Source organism: Mytilus californianus, unplaced genomic scaffold (genome assembly GCF_021869535.1).
Source record: "Mytilus californianus isolate M0D057914Y unplaced genomic scaffold, xbMytCali1.0.p SCAF_3, whole genome shotgun sequence".
Classification (NCBI taxonomy): Eukaryota; Metazoa; Mollusca; class Bivalvia; order Mytilida; family Mytilidae; genus Mytilus; species Mytilus californianus.
The window spans coordinates 62,621,411-62,645,773 of record NW_026262679.1 but is presented as its reverse complement, the minus strand read 5'-3'; the positions used below and the strand labels follow the sequence as shown (position 1 = coordinate 62,645,773).

Sequence of the window (24,363 nt, the reverse complement as noted above, 5' to 3'; positions counted from 1 at the left end):
TATTCCTAAACGTTTCGGGCAATTACCCACAAACTCAATTCCAGCTTTCCCTTTGTGATATGGAACCTTGTAGTACAATTTCAGAAATATCCAAACACTTACACACAAGTTATTGTCATGAAACTAGAAAAATGCTTGTTTTTTGCCCCTTTTTTGGCCCCTAATTCCTAAAATTTTGAGGCAATTACCCCCAAAATCAATTACAGCCTCCCTTTGTGATATGGAACCTTGTGGTACAATGTCAGAGAGATCCATACACTTTCACACAAGTTATTGTCTGGAAGTTACAAAAATGCTTATTTTTGGCCCCTTTTTGGCCCCTAATTCCTTAACTGTTGGTACCATAACCCCCAAAATCAATCCCAACCTTCCTTTCGTGGTATTGAACCTTATGGTAAAATTTCATGGAGATCCATTCACTTAAACTAAAGTTAGAGTGCGAAAACCAATGTGTCTTCGGACGACGCCGGACGACGCCAACGTCATACCAATATACGACCAAAAACTTTTCAATTTTTGCGGTCATATAAAAACCTCTGAAATATAAAGCTATACATATAATTTACGGCGTTGCCGCCTCCACCATCAGATTTTATTCTGTATGCCTCGCATTCTGCGACTTAAAAAAAAACAACTGAAATTTGGTCAAGGTCACTGTTATTTAACAGCTGAATGAAAATTGTAAATGTGCATCCTATAAGTACAAATGTCAATCTCGAACCATATTTGACAAGGTCAGACGAAACCTGCCAGACAGACATGTACACCTGACAATCATTCCATACACCAAATATAGTGGCCCTATTGCTTATATGGGTAGTATCTTAGAAATAGACCAACCCATAAAAACTAAATATTGTCCAATGAAATTGAAGTCAAGGTCAGATGAAACCTGTCAGTCATACATGTATGCCTTACAATCATTTCAAATACCAAATATAGTTGACCTTTTGCTTATAGTATCTGAGATATGGACTTGACCACATAACTTTAACCTTGATCACGGAATAAGGTCGAGGTCAGGGAAACCTTACCCGACAGACATGTAGACTTTGCGAGGAACCCATATACCAAATAAGTTATCCAATTACTCATTATATAAATAAGCGAGTATTTCACTTAACAAAAAAACTCATTTTCTTTCAAGCAGTCACTGAACCATGAAAATGAGGTCAAGGACAATGGACATATGACAGAAGGAAACTTTGTAACATAAAGTATCTGCACACAAAGTCTGAAGCATCCAGGTCTTCTACCTTCTGAAATATAAAGCTTTAAACAAATAGTTTACACCATTGCCGCCACCACTGGATGTATAATACCTATGTCTCACAAAAATAGCATTTTAATAATTTGGTGCATCCAAAGCACTTTTTATGTATCTCATCAGGAACGCTCAAATTCAATTATTTGAAAAATGGCCATGTATAAATACTTGATTTATATGAGTAGGGTGCTTACATTTTTTCAGAAACTATCTTAGTTCAACTTTGCCTGTTTAAAATGGAACCTAAAATAATAGACAAATATAAACAACAAATTATTTTGAATCTATGTGTATTGAACTTGTGACGCCTCTGTCTTTAAAAGTCACCCAAAGACATTTTTTAACAGAATGCCGATGGTTATCTCAATGATAGAATAAATTATAAATACAAGCTTATTTGAAAGTAAAGTCTTCATTTATAGCTAAATGTTTATGAAATCAATTTGTTTATTTAGATCAAAAGGTGCCAATTTTGCTTATCCGATTAATTAAACTCTCTTTTTTGTTTGCATATTCCTTGAGGTGTTTTTCATAAGAAGTTTTGTATCAGGTCGATAGAATTGTCTTATACTACCATAGCTAAAAATAACAAATTTGGAGGGTGAAAGTACTGAGAGTTTCTACAGTCCCTCAAGGGAAGAAGATTTTGACAAGAAATGCAGCTAGTCACATAATAGTAAGTGACAAAAAAAAAATGTGAATTAAGGTTATATTTTTCAAAATATCACACATTAAAAACAAAATTTTTTGGTAAAAAATTATTATGCTTAAATAATTGCAAACAAAACAAGCTGTCAAATTGGCTCCACTCTTTTTCGAGTCACCAAACTAATCTTGACTTTCATACTGTGTAACACTTAAAACTTGATATTTATACATAACATTACTAGACCATATGTTACTGATAAAGAAAGAATAAAACCTACCTTACATAAGGAACTTTCAAAACCCCCAAAAAACCTGCAAAGTTTCTACTTGACGATTGCGGGAAAAGAAAAGTTAACTCTTACATGTACCGGAAGTGTGATTTCGGCGTGACTTTTTACCCCAATATACCCCAACATACCCCAATATACCCCAACATACCCCAATATACCTAAAAAAAAAAACAGTTTAACATAATTTGGAAGTTTAAAAAAAAAGTCGCACCCGTATGATTACCCTAGCTATGTCCCAGACAAAAACCATGAAAACTTTAATTATAACAAGTGGAAATTTTTAACTATAGATAATCTAACCAAAGTCATATCAAACAGTGGCGGATCCAGAGGGGGGCGTAGAGGGCGTACGCCCCCCCTTTGCTTGAACTTTTTATACGACCGCAAAAAATTTTTGCGGTCGTATATTGGTATGACGTTGGCGTCGTCGTCGTTGTCGTCGTCGTCGTCGTCTGGCGTCGTCCGGCGTCGTCCGAAGACACATTGGTTTTCGCACTCTAACTTGAGTTTAAGTGAATGGATCTCTATGAAATTTTACCATAAGGTTCAATACCACAAAAGGAAGGTTGGGATTGATTTTGGGGGTTATGGTACCAACAGTTAAGGAATTTTGGGCTAAAAAGGGGCCAAAAATAAGCATTTTTGTAACTTCCAGACATAACTTGTGTGTTAGTGTATGGATCTCTCTGACATTGTTCTACAAGGTTCCATATCACAAAGGGAAAGCTGGCATTGAGTTTGGGGGTAATTGCCCAAAACGTTTTGGAATAAGGGACCAAAAAGGGGCCAAAAATAAGCATTTTTCTAGTTTCCAGACAATAACTTGTGTTCAAGTGTATGGATCTCTCTGAAATTGTACCACAAGGTACCATATCACACAGGGAATGCTGGGATTGATTTTGGGGGTAATTGCCTCAAAATATTAGGAATAAGGGGCCAAAAAAGGGGCAAAAAACAAGCATTTTTCTAGTTTCATGATAATAACTTGTGTGTAAGTGTATGGATCTTTCTGAAATTGCACTACAAGGTTCCATATCACAAAGGGAAAGCTGGAATTGAGTTTGGGGGTAATTGCCCAAAACTTTTAGGAATAAGGGGCCAAAAAGGGGCCAAAAATAAGCATTTTTCTAGTTTCCAGACAATAACTTGTGTTCAAGTGTATGGATCTCTCTGAAATTTTACTGCAAGGTACCATACCACAAAGGGAAGGCTGGGATTGAGTTTGGGGGGTGATGAATCATAAGGGGGTTCAAAACAATTGGGGGGGGGATTTTTTTTTTTTTCCTTATTTTTTCTTTTAAAAATTTCCATTTTAAGTTGGTTATTTCTGTTTTATATTTAAAAGCAAATAATAATGACACACCAAACAGGATGTGTAAATTATTATATAATAAGTATTGTGCAATAGCAAGAAATTTTCAATTGCACAGTATTGCACAATAGCAAGAAATCTTCAATTGCACAGTATTGCGCAATAGCAAGAAATCTTCAATTGCACAGTATTGCGCAATAGCAAGAAATATCCAATAGCACAATATTGCGCAATAGCAAGAAATTGTCAATTGTACAGTATTGCGCAATAGCAAGAAATTTTCAATTGCACAGTATTGTGCAAAAGAAGATACTTCGTATAAATTGCTTATTTCTTGACCAATTTCAATGGGGTTTTATTCTTGAATTCTTGGGGTTCTTTAATATGCTGATTCTAACCGTGTATTAAGTTTTTGGATTTTGGGCCCCGTTTTTAAATTGGTCCACATTGAGGTCCAAAGGGTCCAAAATTAAACTTTGTTTGATTTCATCAAAAATTGAATTATTGGGGTTCTTTGATATGCTGAATCTAACCATGTATTTAGATTTTTGATTTTTGGGCCCCATTATCAACTTTGTCCACATTGAGGTCAAAAGGGTCCAAAATTAAACTTTGTTTGATTTCATCAAAAATTGAATTCTTGGGGTTCTTTGATATGCTGAATCTAACCATGTATTTAGATTTTGGATATTGGACCATAATAGGTGAATGTCCAATTTAAAATTTTTAAGTTCTTAGACCACATTCATTCTGTATCAGAAACCTATGCTGTGTCAAATATTTAATCACAATCCAAATTCAGAGCTGTATCAAGCTTGAATGTTGTGTCCATACTTGCCCTAAGTGTTCAGGATCGACCTCTGCGGTCGTATCAAGCTGCGCCCTGCGGAGCATTTTTTTTTTTTTTTTTGTAAAATGATGAATCAGACTAGACTTCGAGAACTTTGCCATTTTCCGGTCGTGTATTTAATTTTTATGCGACAATTCTTTACTTATAAAGATATTTTCGCTCGTATTTACTGTAATATATTATTGATTATGTCAGTCATGTGTTTCGCTACGGTGGAGTTGATCAGTACGTTTGAAACGTCACTCAGTCATTTTGAAATTCAAATTACAGTAACACATTGCTTAGGCGGAGGATGACAAGCATGATGCCTTCAAAGCGACAAAGGATTGAGCAAGAACGTATTGACTTCTATTTCATATTTCCACTCAGCAGAAAGTAATACTCTATTACAATCTCATGAAAAAAAAAGTTCCACAGCAATATTATTTACCTACGAAAATATGTTTAACCCCACACGCCCCAGCCAATTAATAACATTGCTGAATAATGATCCACAGTCAGTAAGCTATAGATATATTTAAAGTCTAAGGTATGGACCATTTGATTTGATAGGGCAGTCTGAGATATTTTAGAGAAAAAATTCTGACCCTGATTTTTGCCTTAAACAAAATTTATGGCCGTATCTGATGAAAACAATTATCGTGTCCCCTTTTTTGCTATAAGAAAAAAAAATCCAACAGAATTATTCAGCATTAAATGAACCTGGTGAATAAAAAACGGGCGTAATTTTTTTTTGGGTGGGGGGGGGGGGTTTGCATGTAAATCCCATATCTGACCGGAATGTCTGTTTCGCCGAACTGATATACTGAATACTTTTTTCAAGGCCCAACTGCAACCTTCTTGCTGGGTGTGGCCTTTATGTCTCCATTTGTCGACCGTCATTCACAACTTCGTTGTCATTTGATTTTCAGACTCATTCGTAGCCGTTGGTTGATTTGGAACCCCTCACTTCCCTTGTTGAGTGAAACATTTCAACCAAACATTTGGATAAAAATTGCTTGTTTGTCTTTGTTCGTGTCGGTCGTATTATAAACTTCATTGAATAGCCGTATACCATGTTTACAACAAGTAATCTGTGAGGTTATGCTAACTAACCATACAACAAACGAGAATTTTCCATGTCCATTTTTTACTGACAAATCCCACATCAAATATATATTAGTACATAGCTTTAGATCTATTCAATCATTTTATAATAGACAACTAATGGGGAGAATGCGCGCGCGCGGCATCAAAAATGTCCAACCCAAGCTTACACTTTAACTATAAAATATACATACCCCACGTTAGGAACCGTCACTAAAAATGTGCATTTTACACTTATTTTATGTTTTGTAGCCCAAAAAAGGTCAAGAAAAATTTCGCCTCGCTCCGCACGGCGATCTTTACATACTACGCCCCCCCTTTCCAAAATCCTGGATCCGCCCCTGTCAAATGAGTTTTATCCATTTTGAAATAATATAAGTTTTATAATTTCTTGTCACACGGATGTGTTCAGTGTATTATACAGTAAATACATGTACTCTCTTTCGGTAGTAGCTAAGGGTGTTAAAAATCACATATACCTTTTCTTGCTCTCTCTTTCTTTTACCACTGGACGTTAAGCAACCAACAATCAATCAATCAATCAATCTCTCCTTTTACCATTCTAGATCATTCTACCATTATTTTATTTAATAAACATTTATAAATATATTAACAAGGTAAATTATTTCTAAAATAAACGCATATATATTTTTGATGAAATATGCTAAACAATACAGTTAATTAAAAAGATTTTCATTGTGACAATATGAACAATTTCACTTTCATTGTAATCTTTGTTTCAGAAGTAGAACCAAAAATTTTATGTGGTATGGTGTTCTGGGTGGAAAGGAAATTTTACAGAGGACATTCAAAAACTTAGATCAACGAGTACAGTTAGAATGTGATGGACAGAAAATTCCTCTTCCTAGTCTACAAGGCATTGTAATACTCAATTTTCCAAGGTATGGATCAATTTACTGTAGTTAATATAGACTATAAAAGAGTTTCCAAATTACAAAAAAGGCTCAATAAATATTGCATTTTTTGCTTGAAAACTATAGAATATTTCTGTCAACACATTTGCTTACTTAAGATATGTTGAATTTAATTTTTATTAAATTTGAATTAAAATATTTTTTTTTAATGATGATAGATGTAGGAAGTGGTACTTTAATTGACCATGCGATCACTAAAAAGACCAGGATGTATTTACCAAATTTCTACCAAGTTGTCAGGGAAACTTCAGATCTTCTCAGCAAATCTTTGAAACAGCATATACTTATTATATTTAGGTAGAATGTCTTTATATGACTATGACTTACTTCTTATATAATCTTGATGTCTAGAATTGTTGACCTCACTAAATGCACCACAGTTTTCAATATGGTATTGAAATAATACTGTGAAATCAACAAGCAATGTGTTTTGTATTGTTGAAATAACTGTCTTTACTTACAGATCTTACATATGTTTTTTGTATTTCAGTTACATGGGAGGTGCTAATTTTTGGGGAGGAACAAGAGAAAAAGATGTGAGTATATTTTTTAGGTTCATATATTATGTGTATTATGGATTAAAAACAAGATTATAACAATTCAAATTGAAGGAGGACAATGAACTGAAGTAGCTGTATTATTCTTGGAGATGTTTCAGCTAAATATAATATTCTACAGGGAATTTTAAGTCTTGAATTATAACTTACTTTTGAAATTGTAAAAGTAGTCCAATAGTGTTGCAGATTGGTTTTATATAATAAACAATATATTTTAGAGTATTTTTTTGTAAAAAAAAAATTTGCACTCTTAATCAGAAGTTGACCACAAAAAAATGTAAAGTTCTTAATGTAATAGTTTCGTCATTTCAGACATTTCAAGCCCCAAGTTTTGATGACAAGATTTTAGAAGTTGTAGCAGTATTTGGTGGTATGCAGATGGCAGTCTCCAGAGTATTAGATATACAACATCATAGAATTGCTCAGGTATTTATATATTTGCTTTACACAGAATCTAAAAATTTGGAATTCTTGCTCTAAAGGGCATATGCATGTAATATTTGCCACTGTACTTTAAGCACCCATTGGTCAATCAATACTGTTGTTTGCTTTCAATGCAGAAGCCAATGTTAAAGGCATATTCAGGACAAAATACCAAAAATTAAAGCAACAGCCAATTTTTAAGGCATATTGCGCTCAAAATCCCAAAAAATCAATGCAATGATCAATGTTTAAGGCATATTCAGGGCAAAACACCAAAAATTAAAGCAGCAGCCAATATTTAACTAAGGCATGTTCATGACAATACCAACAATTAACTCAACAACCAATTTTCAAGCCATAATTAGGACAAAATAAAAAACAGCCAGTGTTAAAAGCATATATTCAGGACAAATATACCAAAAAATTTCTTCATATAATTTATGTTTATGTCTTTTACAGAGTAGAACAGTAAAGATAACAATAATTGGTGATGAAGCTGTTCCTGTACAAGTCGATGGTGAGGCTTGGAACCAACCACCAGGCTATATCAGAATTGTCCATAAGAACAGAGCACAAATGCTGACTAGGGACAGGGTAGGTCACAGTGCTGTTACAATTCCACAGTTAGTTTTGTGATTGTCATGAGGTTGACATTTTAGCATAGTTTTGCTTGTTTTCAGTTGAATTTAAAAAAACTATTTCTCCTTTATCAAACAAAAGGACTGTCATTTAGGCCCTGTCGACTAGTCTGTCTGTCTGTCCATTTGTAGCACTTCTATAGTGTATCATAAGTCCAGACTGCATCAAGTAAAGCACATTCTTATGCAATGTGTTTATGCCTATTAAAGGAAGGCCTTAGTTTTTGCTGGTGGTCATATGCTATGTAGCATATTTTCTATCCTTGTAAACCACAAAAGTGAGTGGTGATTCTTGTCTGTAGAGCTGGTTTAAGGTATCTGGACTATATGATAAATGGTGATGGTAAAATGTTATTAAAGTCCACTCAAAAATATACCACATTGTATTTATCAATATCACTCAAAAATGTGCAAGTGGGGCTGTAGCTGACATGCTAGAGTTCTAGTTATAATTTTTTGGTATGCCAGAACTGTTTTGTAGATTTACTGTGATAAATTATTGAATACCACAGCTAGCACATGGATTTGTTTCAGGACATTAGGCACCAAGCACACCACAATATCATCTTGCAAATTATATTCATTCAGGCATTTGAGAAGACCTTAACCCAATGGTCAGAGAAACAGAAAACAGAGAGACCACGGAGTCCTCAAGCCATCCCTCTCTCTGAGGAAGAGTCAATAGTTTTACAGAGCTTTGTAGAGGCAGCATCCTCCCTTATAAAGTGGTTTGTACCTTATTGAGTAGTTATTAGACATATGGTCATAGTCAATTTAACAATTTTCTGCCATTGTCTTAAAGTATGAAAGTGATTTTTTTTTTCATTTCAAAGGGCACTTTGTTAGATTGTTTTTAGTGTGAAAGATTCATCTGTGAAATGAAAACTGTATACTGTTAATTTTAGACTGAAATTGTCACAAGGTGTATTATTGTGTGGAAATGGTATCCAGTAGATTGAAACCTGGTATTATTTTCTTAACTAGAATCTATCTTTTATTTCAGTGTGAAAGTAGTTTCCAGGAAGTACAGTGCTGTTGAAGAGGATTTGTATCCCCTAACAACCCAGTCTTCAGAATTCTTAGACAATTTGTTTCCATCAGGACGACTGGCTGATGTATGTATTTAAATATTTACCTCAATTTTTATGTCAACATTGAACCAAACCATACACAAAAAATTGTTGTTGAAAAATGGATATTGTTTGTTTTGTAAAATGCTCACCTGTCAACTTGCAATACTTTTAAATCTCTTTGTCTTTTGTATGGTTACCATTTTGTCTTATTTATGTTCATATGAATGTGTAAATGTTGTTTCATTCAATTTATTTTGATGTCATACAGCTATAATTTAGGTAGTGAAAAAGAAAGTATGAAGAGCCATACTTCATGTATTAAGATAGTTTTAAGATATATGTGAATGTAGTAGTATACATAAGTACGTTGATATTGACAAGCCTGAACTTTGGTGAATGTAAAATTAATAGTAACTGACATTTTAGGTTATTCTTTGGCCTATTAAAGGACATGAAATAGTTCTACTATTTTAGTTTCAGCTGTAAATTTTAGTAACAAGTTTTCATAATCCCTGTTTAGGGATAAGTAGCTCAGTTTTTGAAATTAAGGTCAATTGAAAAAATGTAGATCATCTTTGAACTGATAGTTCTCGTACTAAAAATCTATGGCCAAAAATTTACACATTCATGGCAAATATAAAGAAAGTTTTTACTTGTAATTGGTAATTAAAAGTTTATCAAACTTATTGAATAAAAGTGAAATTGAAATAAATATTAATAATAATAAAAAAGAATTTTGTATAATATTTTCTTGTTGATAAATTAGTTTTTGTTTTTATTTAATCAGCTTGATACAGATGAAACTGAAATAAGCCAGGTTGATATATGTTGTCGGGGAATGTTGTTTAGCTGAGGGGCTCTGCAATAGGGGTTGACATGTTTCCACTTAACAAATTCACTTGCAAATATATAATTCCACCTTTCATGCTGAATAACAAATGAAATATTTGTACTGTCCCTTACAACAAATTGATGTTATCCCTGCTTAAAGCATGTCAAGCATGAATCATGCAGTTTAAGTAGATTTTTTCATGATAAAAGTATTGATTCAGATGTTATTATAGCCTTGTGTCAAATTTTTTGTTAGTATAGATGTGCTTTAGTTTGCTCAGCATGAATTGATGTTGATATTGTATCTTTAATTCACTGAATTGTATCACAATCACACATTCATTTTCTTGCAAGTGGCAAAGTCTGTTTTGAATTGTTATCATCAAGTAAAACAAAAAGCAACTATCAGTTTCTGTGCATAAATGTGATCAGAATATGTGTTTTAATTTCCAATTTATAAAATTGTACTATAAAATAATTATTCAATATCTGCTTTTACTTTGATGGAATTATGAATTTAAAAAAATTGAGCAAGATGACATTAAAATCTGTTCTATTAAGAATTCATTGCACTGTTTTAATCAATGATTTTAGATTTTCAATATGTTTGAATGTTTTGATTTATTTGCAGCCAACAGTACGAAGTCAAGTAACAGATTTTATACGTCGTGTCCAACATCTTTATAATGATACCAATGTCTTTCTTACTGATAAAGCAGCTCTGCTAGTAAGTAAATTGATTTTTATGCTCCCCGCTGTAGCAGAGGGGGCATTAAGTTTTACCCTTGTCCGTCTGTTTATCCGTACGTACGTCCCAAAGTTGGTTTCCTTTCTCTAACTTTAGTTTGCCCCAACCAAATGTTATGAAACTTATACACAATGCTTATTTCCACAAAACACAGATCGAGTTTGAATTTTGGTGGTGTCACTATAAATTTCTAGAGTTATGTCCCTTTACAAATGGAAAAATTGCTGAATTTTTCTTTTCCAATTTTAACTGGATTTTCGAAGGAAATATCGGTTATTAAAATGGTGATATACGGCGGGCGGCTGGGCGGTACTGGTGGCTGCCAAACAGTGTCCGCACAATAACATGAAAACGCTTTAACAAATTTTTTTCAAATTTAAATATGTTGTTTCCTGGGACTTAATGAAGGTCTCTATTAATTTTCAAGATTTTAGTATATCTCCTTTGTGAGTTATCGCTATTTTTAATATACAAAAGTAGAATTTTTAAATATTTTACTGTTGTTATAATGTTATGATTTGTCTTATCTCAGAATAAAAATTGGAGTGACAGATTACTTTGAAAATTATCTATTTCCTAAGTGGTAATGATTATAAGCTATATCATTAGACATTTTGAAGATTATTACATTATTAATTATGTTAGAGTACTATGTTAAACAACCATAGTTCTGTTCAATTAGATATTATAAATAGTTCAGCATATGATAATGATTTATTTTCATTATTAATTAGATCTTGGAAATATTTTTGCATATGATAATCATTGGAGTGACAGATTTATTTGAAAATTTTCTGTTTTCTGATAAGATCTGTAGGACTGTTTATATACAGTTTGAAACTTACTAGTATTACTGTATAAATGAAGTTTGGAATTTATTGTTCATTATTAGACATTTTGTAGATAATTAAGTGTCCGTTAATCATATATATTCTTACCCCTACCCCCCTTCAATTTGATAATGTGCTTTTATCTTGTAAACGGTTGAGATCCCTACTCCTAAACCATATATTCTTGTATGGGACAATAAAACAAATCAAATGAAATATTGGGATAGTCCTCAGGTTCACAGCTACCCTCCTTTTTTTGGAAAACTTGTAAATGTGCAAGCTCCCCACCCTGAAACCATATATATTCTTGTATGTTACAAATCAAATAAAATAAAAGGTGAGTCCCCTGGGGTCACCCCCAGCGTGTCTGTTTGAGAACTTGTAAATGGTCGAGATCCCCACCCCTAAACCATATATATTTTTGTATGGGACAATAATAGATATCAAATGAAATATAGGGGAAGTCCAATGTGGTAACCCCCCACCCCCTTCTGTTTGAGAAATTGTAAACAGTTGAGATTCCCACCCCTAAACCATATTTATTCTTGTATTCGACAATAAAACAAATAAAATAAAATTTAGGGGAAGTCCACGAGGGTTAACCCCACCCCCTTCTTTTTATATGACAGCAAAAAAATTTTGCGGTCGTATATTGGTATGACGTTGGCGTCGGCGTCGTCGTCGTCGTCGTCGTCGTCGTCGTCCGAAGACACATTGGTTTTCGCACTCTAACTTTAGTTTAAGTGAATGGATCTCTATGAAATTTTACCATAAGGTTCAATACCACAAAAGGAAGGTGGGGATTGATAAGGGGGTTCAAAAAATTTGGGGGGGGGGATTTTTTTTTCATTTTTTTTCTTTAAAATTTTCCATTTTAAATTGGTTATTTCTGATTTATATATAAAAGCAAATAATAATGATATGGTTGGAATACGTAAATTAAAAAATTTTAAGTTCTTAGACCACATTCATTCTGTGTCAGAAACCTATGCTGTGTCAAATGTTTAATTACAATCCAAATTCAGTGCTGTATCAAGCTTGAATGTTGTGTCCATACTTGCCCCAACTGTTCAGGGTTCGACCTCTGCGGTCGTATCAAACTGTGCCCCAGCAGAGCATTTAATTGGGTAGTGAAAACTTGTAGCTTTTTGAATGCAAAGCTGATTTGTAAAGTCAATTTTGGTTGGACAACTGAATTTTATTTGCGGTCGTATATTGGTATGACGTCGGCGTCGTCGTCGTCGTTGTCCGAAGACACATTGGTTTTCGCACTCTAACTTTAGTTTAAGTGAATGGATCTTTATGACATTTTACCATAAGGTTCAATACCACAAAAGGAAGGTTGGGATTGATTTTGGGGGTTATGGTACCAACAGTTGAGGAATTAGGGGCCAAAAAGGGGCCAAAAATAAGCATTTTTGTAACTTCCAGACATAACTTGTGTGTTATTGTATGGATCTCTCTGACATTGTACCACAAGGTTCCATATCACAAAAGGAATGCTGGGATTGATTTTGGGGGTAATTGCCTTGAAGTTTTAGGAATTAAGGGCCAAAAAGGGGCAAAAAACAAGCATTTTTCTAGTTTCATGACAATAACTTGTGTGTAAGTGTATGGATCTCTCTGACATTGTACCACAAGGTTCCATATCACAAAGGGAATGCTGGGATTGATTTTGGGGGTAATTGCCTCCAAATTTTAGGAATTAGGGGCCAAAAAGGGGCAAAAAACAATCATTTTTCTAGTTTCATAACTATAACTTGTGTGTAAGTGTATGGATCTTTATGAAATTGTACTACAAGGTTCTATATAACAAAGGGAAAGCTGGAATTGAGTTTGGGGTTATTGCCCAGAACGTTTAGGAATAAGGGGCCAAAAAGGGGCAAAAAACAAGCATTTTTCTAGTTTCATGACAATAACTTGTGTGTAAGTGTATGGATCTCTCTGACATTGTACTACAAGGTTCTATATAACAAAGGGAAAGCTGGAATTGAGTTTGGGGGTAATTGCCCAAAACGTTTAGGAATAAGGGGCCAAAAAGGGGCCAAAAATAAGCATTTTTCTAGTTTCCAGACAATAACTTGTGTTCAAGTATATGGATCTCTCTGAAATTGTACTGCAAGGTACCATACCACAAATGGTGGGTTTGATTTTGGGGGTAATTGCCTCAAAATTTTAGGAATTAGGGGCCATAAGGAGCAAAAAAACAAGCATTTTTCTAGTTTCAGGACAATAACTTGTGTGTAAGTGTATGGATCTTTATGAAATTGTACTACAAGGTTCCATATCACAAAGGGAAAGCTGGGTTTGAGTTTGGGGGTAATTGCCTTAAACGTTTAGGAATTTGGGGCCAAAAAACAAGCATTTTTCTAGTTTCCAGATAATAACTTGTGTTCAAGTGTATGATCTCTCTGAAATTGTACTGCAAGGTACCATACCACAAAGGGAAGGCAGGGATTGAGTTTGGGGGTGATGAATCATAAGGGGGTTCAACAAATTTGGGGGGGGGGATTTTTTTTTCCTTTTTTTTCTTTAAAATTTTCCATTTTAAATTGGTTATTTCTGATTTATATATAAAAGCAAAAAATAATGATATGGTTTGAATAGGTAAATTAAAAATTTTAAAGTTCTTAGACCACATTCATTCTGTGTCAGAAACCTATGCTGTGTCAAATATTTAATTACAATCCAAATTCAGTGCTGTATCAAGCTTGAATGTTGTGTCCATACTTGTCCCAACTGTTCAGGGTTCGACCTCTGCGGTCGTATCAAGTTGCGCCCCAGCGGAGCATTTTATTGAATATTATCCTCCCATTCAGACAAATCAAAATTGATAATTTAAAGTACAATGAATAGAATTTACATCAATGATTTTAAAGAAAATGCTCAATTGCTATGTTTTGGCCTCTGAACTTTTTTCATAGACTGTCAAAATAAAAGATACACCTTGCTTCACTTTTGTTGTTTTTCCAATAACTGCAACGTTATGACCATGACGTCATAGTTAATCATTTCCAATTTAAAATTTAAAAGACAATATTGGCAGAACATTGAGTTTGATAAATTAAATAACATAACACATACCTAAGAGGGTTGGTACTGTTTTCTCTGGGTAACAATCTGCTCTATCACCCTCTCAGCTATGTGTTATTTATACAACACTGTATAAAAAATACAAAATTAAACATGTCTTCTGTTTAGATTATAGATATTTAACCACATTAATTTTATGTGTATTAAACTGGTCACATGACAACTAAACAATCTCTCCAAGGACTTTTGTAAAGAAGATGTCTTATTTGTAAGATGTTTGGTTATGTTAAGAGTTCGATCACCATATTGCCATTTAGATATATTGATTTTTAGCAAGAGTTTCTGTCGTTTAGGTCTTTTGGTTAGATAGCTCTCATGTTTCCTTTCAAAATTTTGTCATTATATGCAGCTCATCATATCAAATTACATTTGTTTATTTTTGTTTTTTTTATCATTTTTATCAATCTAAGATATGGAGCAGATTGGTCAGTTTTTATCAATCTAAGAGGAACATGGAGCAGATTGTTCAGTTATATAGGTTTTTTAAACTTGCTTTTTGACAATTTGTAACATCTGTTTTCAGACATGCACTAGTAGTATTTGGTGGTGTTCAAGGTTTAGAGGCAAGTTTAGATGCAGATGAAGCGCTGAATGTAGATAATCCCAGCTTGTTGTTCCAACATTACCTCAACACCTGCCCGTGTCAAGGGAGTCGCACCATCAGAACTGAAGTGAGTTATAGAGAAAGAAAAATTGTAAACAGATATTTTTGTTTACAGAATGCAGTTTAAATTTAAATTTTTTTTTAAATTAAAAAATAGAAGGCGTTAAAGTTATCATTCAAACGTAAAAGATTAAAAATATTCAATTATTATTATGTTAAAGAGAGTATACTAATAGTAAAGTAGGTTCTTGCTTTAGGGTAGAGTTTTACAATCAATCAATCAATCAAACTTTTATTGCCATATAAACCAACTTATACGATTTGTGACAAAAACAACATTAACATAATGACAAGAAAAAAGCATGTATAATCATATTAAACAAACTAATGAAAATAGTTCAAAATTCAATTATGAGTCCCCTATCCTTAGTGCCAATGACTTTTTAATAAAGGAACCTATGCTTTCTACCTGTTTTTGTGTTGATGGGCAAAGAATATTTATCATTTTTTTCATTTTCATTGAGGCTATTAAAATTTTCTATACTTTTAGCCTTTGTTAATTTTTCAATAAAAACTGGTCTAATGGAAGCGTTTTTCCTGCAATACAAAAGAAAATGTTTTTCATCCTCAATTGTATTGCAGGACTGACACAACCGGTTTTCTCTAGGGATTTTTAGGTGTCTCCCTTTTTCTATTAATAAATTATGATCACTTAATCTTAATTTAGTGATATTACGTCTATTTTCAAATATATTAGAATTCAGATATGTTTCTATTTTATTACTTTGTTTTAATGTTTTATATAATAGAAGTTTACTGCTATTATCTATTTTCTCAAATTTATGTTTATATAATTTTCATAATGATTAAGGAGTTTAACTTTTAATTCAGTTTTAAGTGTTTTTATTTGGTTTAGATTCTTACACTCCTCAATATGTTTAAAATCTACATTTGCTTCCTTTGCAATCTTTTTTATATACGTAAACCATGTGTAACATCCTGCTGAGTCTAGATTCTTTGATAGAGTGAAAGCCTCATACAATAAGGGATTTATACAATTATTTAGAAGTCTTGTTAAATATAGTAAACTTTGGACCTTTATTTTTAATTCTAATGGATAGCGACTTAATTCTTTTCTAACTGCTAAATTTGATGCATTTTTATTGTGTTCCCAAAATATATTTACAAAATGATAAATGAAGTTTTTCAAAACAAGTTTTATTAGTAAAATCAAGAAAGTCAATTTCTTTATGGGATACATTTGCCCTCTGGACAGCTCTATATAATGTTATATATGTATCCATAAAAGTAACCTCTGAATTATATGTAGCAATTGGTTCCACCATAGTATTAAACAAACTACATGCTACTTTAATAGGGATATTATTTAAAGAACCAGTATAGGATTTAATAGCAAACATTACCTTTTTCACCTTTTTTACTAGTTCTTCAGAGCTGTGATTAAAATTACCATTACATTTAATAAGAATACCTAAAAATTTATATTCTGAAACATTTATCAAATTTATATCTTTATATTTAACAAAAGATTGTTCTAATTTAATGTTTTTGTTTTGCAAAATCATAGTTTTAGTTTTGTTAACATTTAGTGTAAGTTGCCAGGTGTCACAATATTCTTCTAAATTATTTAAGCTATTTTGCAAACCTTGTTTACTTTCTGAAAGTATAAGTAGATCATCTGCAAACATAAGACAATTTACCTCAGAAGAAACTGATTTTAAAGGATAATTATCATTTTTTGAGAGTTCACTTTCAATATCATTCATAAAAAGATTAAACAAAGAGAGGCTTAAAGAATCTCCTTGTTTGACCCCTCTTGATATTTCAAAAAAGTCTGAGTGTTGATTCTGCACTTTGATAGCTGATTTAGTGTTAATATATTGTTGTTTAATAATATTATAAAAAATTTTACCAACTCCTAGGTTGTAAAGTTTATAAAGGAGGGCTTTTCTCCATACAGAGTCAAAGGCCTTCCTTAGATCTACAAAGCATGCATATATTTTATTTTTATTTTTATGTAAATATTTATTTATTAATGATTTTAATACAAAGATACTGTCAGAAGTCCTATGATTTTTACGAAAACCAAATTGACTTTTACTGACAGCAGCTTCCATTTTTTTTATAAGTCTTTCATTTAAGATAGCATTAAATAATTTTGGTAGACAATCTATTAAGGAAACACCTCTATAATTATTAGGGTCACTTTTATTGCCTGCTTTGTGTAACAAAACTACAAATGAGTTTTGCCATGAAGAAGGATAAATACTAGTATTTAATATCAAATTAAAGAGTTTGACAATACTTTTCAGTGTTACATTTTTACTATATTTTATAACTTCATTTATTATATTATCTGGACCTGATGATTTACCCTTTTTTAATCTATGTATTAAATTTTTAACCTCTTTACATGTGATGGGGGTATCAGTTTCTTCTTTAAATACTATGTTATTCTCAAACTCCTTTAATTTATTTTCTATTTCCTGGCTAAAATTTTCATCACATGATTTTGGATTGCCTTGTTGTTGAATGTGTTTTTTAATTTTATCTTCATCTTGTAAAATTGGTGGAATTCCCTGGTCAACTTCTTTTATCTTTTTAAACTTTTTAATTATATCCCAGTAGTCTTTTGGTTTTTTATTAAATGTATCTGTAAGGTTATCAAAAATTTTCTTCTTATATTCTGCTTTCTTTATTTTAGTCATTTTTCTTAGTTTTTTTATCATTTCAAAGTATTTGTTTTTCAAATGATTACTAGGACATTTTTTAATTTTATTTCAAATACTGTTTATTTCTTTTTTGGTTTCATAAATTGAATTATCTGACCAAACTTGTTTAAACTTTTTCTTTTTTCTTTTTATCCCTGTTTTTTTTATTTTACATGAAATTTCAGAGATTTATTCAAATATTTGTGTTAACTTTTCTTCTGCTCCATCAACACCTTTTTGACATTCAGAAAATTTTCTAGTTCAAAGTTGATTATATTATTTTTCATTTGTTCTGAAATTTTCAGAATCCTCTTTCCAAATGTATCTTTTTACATTTTTCCATCTTTTTTTATCCAACTGTATATTAGGATATATTTTTATATCACATTTTAAGGTGACCTGTATCTGTACATGATCAGACATATATGAAAAACAATCTGTTTTAAAATATTTTACCAAGGATAGGAGACTCTCACTAACAATTCCGTAGTCAACTGTACTTGACCCGTTTACAGACATAAATGTGCAATAACCTAAACTGTCTCCCATGTATCTGCCATTTAATATGCGCAACCTCGAAGATATACACAAGTCTAATAAAGATTTACCTTGTGAATTATAAATTTTATCTTGATTTTGTCTTACTATTTCATCATCAATCATATAATTCTCTGGCAATAATTTTGAGCCATCAAATCTATTTATTTCTGCTGAATCCTGTACTACAAAATCAGGTTTATTTCCAATTCTACTATTAAAATCTCCTAATAAAAGAATTTTCCCTTTAGCAGAGAAAATAGAAATTTCATTTTCTAAAGACATGAAATCATTTTCAGAGTACACAGAAGATATAGGCGGTACATATACTGCACACATGTATACGTCTTCTAAAAAACCAAAGAAGTTTTTGTCAAGTTTAACCCATAATCTGTTTTCTGATGAAGTGCCATTTACAATATTTTGTATGCCTTTTTCTAACTCTTTTCTATAATAAACAATTATGCCTTCGCTGTGCCTTCTTGCATTTTTGCGCTTTTTTCTGACTTTTGAAATACAATTAAAGCCTTCAATATTATAATCTTTACAACTTCCTTTCCATGTTTCGAGTAATATATTTATATCACTTTTAATTTTATCAATAAACCTTTGATCTTCAATCTTATCTCCGAGGCCACGCACATTCCAAGATGACAAAGTCAAACATTGTTTTTTACTATAAAAATTCATGAATATGTTAACAAGTGAAATTAAAGACTGAAAAGCACTTTAAATTTCTATAAACCATGTATTTACATTGTCTATATCCAATCTAACATGTTATATATCTATGTGCATTAATCAATAATAATATTTGAACTCTTACACATATAAGAAAGCTCATTTAATTTGACTTATACACCAATTTACTATGTTTAGATAATATATATATATATACATATATTGTATTTGTGCAATAATAGTCATATTAATTTTGCATTTTTGCATTTTCTTTCTCTTTACTAATACAAGAACTGATTTTTTTTAATTTGTCAAAAAAACAAAATTTACATTTACAATCCTGAACAAAGCCCTATACATTTTATAATAAGAACTATAGATGTGTTTTAATTTTTCCTATAAACTAACTTCTTTTTATGTTGAATCAAATCAAATATTTGACTATCTCTTGGGAAATGTATCCATTCTATATAACAGGGGAGATAATTAATTATAAATCCCTGCTCTGTTTATTTTTCATTACTAACACCAATTTCTTCACCCAAAAATTAACCAATGAATGATATTATTAGTGTATCCTTTTTCTCAAGTGTCTATCAAATTTTTACATATAACTTCTTTTTTATGTTAAAAGGGAGGTAATTCAATGTGAAATTTTTCCCTTTCTTTTAAGAGTACATGGTTGGTGGTACTAATTTCATTTTTTCCATCAAACATATATCGCTATAAAAGATTGTTTTTTTTTAATTATTTTCTTTTCATGATTTACATGGACATGATATAACAATAAATGTGGCAAAGTGACAAAATTATAATAAACCTTGACTTTATACATACAGAGAAATAGAATAAAGCACAATTATTGCTACCCAAAAAATAACCTTTTACTATCAGTTAGCTAAAATATGTTATCAGCTGATCAATTTGAAAAGATGAATCCAAACTTCCAAACTTTGTTAGTCTAGTATGTTTTTTAATTTTAGTTCATTTATATGTTTTGGAGTTTAGTGTGACGTCCATTTTCACTGAACTAGCACACAATTTTAGTTAGGGGCCAGCTGAGGACCACCTCCGGGTGCGGGATTTTCTCGCTGCATTGAAGACCCATTGGTGGCCTTCAGCTGTTGTCTGTTCTTTGGTCGGGTTGTTGTCTCTTTGACATATTCCCCATTTCCATTCTCAATTTTATTCAATAAGGAAAAACATTTTAGAAAATTAGTATTGTGAAAGGACACAGCCTTTTGAATATGCACATTGTATAGATATAGTCTGGGGTTAAAGTTTTATTACCCAATTCAGGCTTGTATAGTCCACGGTTTTATTCTCCAAAATTGAACCTGCCACAAGGGGTGCAGATTATAGAGTATGATAAGCAAGAAATAAGAGAAAAATTTGATTTCACAAGGTTTGTTTTAAGTTCTGCCAGGTTTGTTATTGAAATTGTAGAGGGCGATCTTATGATTTTCAAAACTAATAATCCATATTAATATGCTTTTTTTGTTCCATATCAAATATAAACTGATAAATTTCAAAATTAAATGCTTCATTACAGATTTCTCGTTTCTTTTCACTGCATTGCATAAAAGAAAATGGAATCCATTCAAATTTAACAAAAGGAAAAAGTGTAATAAGTCAGCCAGGAACCAGCTTATGCATAACGATGTATAAACTACAAAACATAATCAGTTATTCGTTCCGTCTTGGTGTTTCGTACTAACACATGTTTGTTTTAGCTTAAGATCCTTCACACATTAAGGTGATAGATATGTTAAACATTATTTTACTTGAGGATGGAACTGTTTTACTTTCAAAGTCGTATTCTAGTGATATTTATTAAGTACAGATTTTCTGAACACTCTCACCGTATTTATTTTCATTTACATGTGCTATTCGAAGTTGCTGTTTAAACAAACACAAGTTACTCAATTACTTGTTTTTTGTGATTTTGACTTATTTTAACACTCGTGAAGTTTTCTAGAATCGTTTACAAGAATTTCAACTTCTATTTGATGATGAAAAACATGTTTTTCCATGAAAATACCGCAAATGATCACACTCGATTTGAAATTACCAGAGTTTCATTGGACATTTTCAAACAGTTACAAACAGTTTTTTTCCTGAATTCTCGTGACGAGAAGGGGATGCCGTCAATGTAACAGTGCGAACTATACAGGGCCGATTACGGTAGAAATCAATAACTTTGTCAAACCTTCATAGAATTTTATGAAATTGAAACAAAAGATTCTGTATAAATAAGAGTTAGCATCTGATACAAGATTTTGAAAACATATTTTTTATTTTTCTGTATTTTACTGATAGATGAGAAAAGTATTTTTTAATTACCATTTAGATACATTCTGGAGTTAAAGTTTTTTAGACATCAAATAACTTAGACAGAACTGAAGTTTAAACATTTTTTTTTACTTTTCTGTGTTTTACTGATAAAATTTTTCGCAGTTAATATTCAGATACTTTTTTTTTTTTAAAGTTTTTAAAACTTTGATAACCTTTTTCAAACCTTCATAGAATTTCTTGAAATTTTTACAGAAGCATCTCAAAAATCAAAAATTACTATCAAGAGTAAAATTTACATTTTGTTCATTGCTTTGCTGTACTTAACTAAATAATGGACTTATTATTCACCTTAAATATTTAGGTACAGTCTGTGGTAAAAGATTTTAAAACTTAAATATCTTTGTCAATTCTTCATGGAATGTTACAAAAGTTGGACAGAAGCTTCTTTGTCAGTCAACATTCAATTTACACTGCCAACAGCAGTCCAGACGAGACAAAGTGTTCAGGAGAACCTTTTTCATTTTTTTTTTATATTTACAGGCCCAAAACACTCCTTCTTTCATAGTTTTTATACGCCCGTCAAAATTTTGACGGGACGTATTATGGTATACAAATGTTGTCTGTCCATCTGTCCTTCTGTCCGTCTGTCTGTCCGGCGTAAATATGTCGCACCGTAACTTGAGAACGACTTATCCAAATTTCATGAAACTTAAAATAGTTGTTTCTTATGAAGGTCAAACGATCTGTATACTTTTTGGTGAAAATAAGATTAAAACTTTTTGAGTTACAGGACTTAGTAACTAAAACAGGTGCGTGTTTTTTTTTTCACATGTCGCGCCATATCTCAAAAACAATTTATGATTATTGCTTAAAACTTTACACACTTCTTAGTTATATTAATCTAAAGATCTGTACACTTTTTGGTGATGATTCAAAATTTTATATTTGAGTTATTGAGTATTTTGTAAAAAAAGGGGGAGGGTTTTTTTTCACATGTCGCGCCGTATCTCAAAAACGATTTATGATTATTGCTTAAAAGTTTACACACTTCTTAGTTATATTAATCTAAAGATCTGTATACTTTTTTGTTTTGATTCAAAATTTTATTTTAGAGATATTTGTTTTTTTTTGTAAAAAAAAAAGGGGGGTTTTCGCAAAAATAATTCATGCATTTCTAGGTGAACATATGGAAACAAATTATTATGCTTTATACTGAAAGATATTTCTCTCTTTTTAGGAAGCCATTTTGATCACTTTATCATCACTACGACCACAACTTCACAGAAACAGATCTCCAGATTCATGACAAAAATAAATTGTTTGTTTTATCATTCTTCATTTTATTTGATCTTCCTTTTAGATATGATTCCATTGTTGTGCTGGCTGATATTGTACTTTTGTTAACTCACTTGACACCTCGTCTTATGGGCCATGTTAGCTGTTGTAATTATTCAGTGTCAGTTGTTAAAAAATGTTTACTGGTATGATACGATGCTTTTTGTCCGCAATTTGCTTTTTGTCCGATAATTTTGCTTTTTGTCCGTTGCTTTTTATCCGTTTTGCTTTTTGTCTGATAATTTTGCTTTTTGTCCGACACTTTTGCTTTTTGTCCGTTTTGCTTTTTGTCCGATAATTTTGCTTTTTGTCCGACACTTTTGCTTTTTGTCCATTGCTTTTTTAGCTCACCTGGCCCAGAGGGCTAAGTGAGCTTTTCTCCTCACTTGGCATCCGTCATCGTCGTTGATTTTTACAAAAATCTTCTCCTCTGAAACTACTGGCAAAATTTAAGCAAATATGGCCAAAATCATCCTTAGTGTAAACATATTTTATTAATTAAATTCAAGATAAATAATGTACACAATTTGGCATTTACATATTAATACAATTGAATAATTAATAGGATCTGGAAACAAGCTGTTAACTTATATTAATCCGTTTCCGAATTCAAATAAGAACATTTCATATTGTAATACTCAAGGAGTAGAATGTATAAAATTAAATAATGTTACACTAGATGGAAAACAAGACATATAATAAGGTTGTGAACACAAGAAGAGAGAAAAAAAAATCAGAAACATCGGAAGTACAATAATAAAGTGCATGTTTCTGAACGGACACAATTATTTAAGATATAAATATGCACTGTAGACTTGTTGAACAAGATGTTTGAAATTATATGACAAATCTTTTGCTACTGAGTATGAATGTTTGAACTGCCAAGAATATTTCAATGTTTTGTTCGTAGCTGAGTTCCGTTGAACCGTATAGCAAAATTTCTTCTGACAAGAAGTGTATGATTCTGATGTTATAAAAATGCTGTTCACACATGATGTGAAATCGGGGACAGTGCAACAAGTAATGCGCTGTTGTTTCTATAGCACCACATAAACAAAGTGGTGAGGCCACTATATTTTTAACAAAAAGATGTTGATTTAGAGAACTGCATTGCATTCGAAGTCTTGAGTGATAAATTTGACCTAATCGCTTACCATGTAATAATAATCATCCTTGGGGTATCTTGTTTCAAAAAAATATCCGATCACACACACACACACCCCTTAGCTAACTTGTTTTAACAACTTAACTAACTCGTTTAAACAACTTAACTAACTTGTTTACTTAAAAACTACTTATTGTAAATACACAGAGTTATGTTTGATTAAAATATTGTTATGCCCCCGCCGTAGCGGAGGGGGCATTAAGTTTTACCCTTGTCCATCTGTCCGTCCGTCTGTCCGTACCTCCCAAAGTTGGTTTCCGTTCTCTAACTTTAGTTATGAAACTTATACACAATGCTTATTATCACTAAATACAGATCAAGTTTGAATTTTGGTGGTGTCACTCTTACCGTTCTAGAGTTATGCTCCTTTACAAATGGAAAAATTGCTAAATTTTTCGTTTCCGTTCTCTAACTTAAGTTTGCCTCAACCAAA

At 31.9% G+C, this 24,363-nt stretch overlaps 1 protein-coding gene across 1 annotated transcript; it reads left to right on the top strand.

The window, feature by feature from the left end:
• The first annotated feature begins 6,199 nt into the window (after positions 1 to 6,199).
• LOC127733166 (diacylglycerol kinase delta-like) lies at positions 6,200 to 22,761 on the top strand. The gene is made up of 10 exons (XM_052242517.1): positions 6,200 to 6,355; positions 6,879 to 6,924; positions 7,258 to 7,371; positions 7,828 to 7,962; positions 8,595 to 8,734; positions 9,010 to 9,121; positions 9,867 to 9,896; positions 10,542 to 10,637; positions 15,105 to 15,252; positions 22,668 to 22,761. Exons 1-9 carry the CDS (start codon positions 6,216 to 6,218, stop codon positions 15,162 to 15,164), a joined length of 873 nt encoding a protein of 290 aa, XP_052098477.1. The 5' UTR covers positions 6,200 to 6,215; the 3' UTR covers positions 15,165 to 15,252; positions 22,668 to 22,761.
• Positions 22,762 to 24,363: the final 1,602 nt, after the last annotated feature.

Coding starts and splice junctions, on each gene's coding strand:
- LOC127733166 (XM_052242517.1), top strand. CDS start 6,216: ATGTGGTATGGTGTTCTGGGTGGAAAGGAAATTTTACAGAGGACATTC. Junction 6,925..7,257: donor GAGGAACAAGAGAAAAAGAT/GTGAGTATATTT, acceptor TCGTCATTTCAG/ACATTTCAAGCCCCAAGTTT. Junction 9,122..9,866: donor CATCAGGACGACTGGCTGAT/GTATGTATTTAA, acceptor TTATTTAATCAG/CTTGATACAGATGAAACTGA.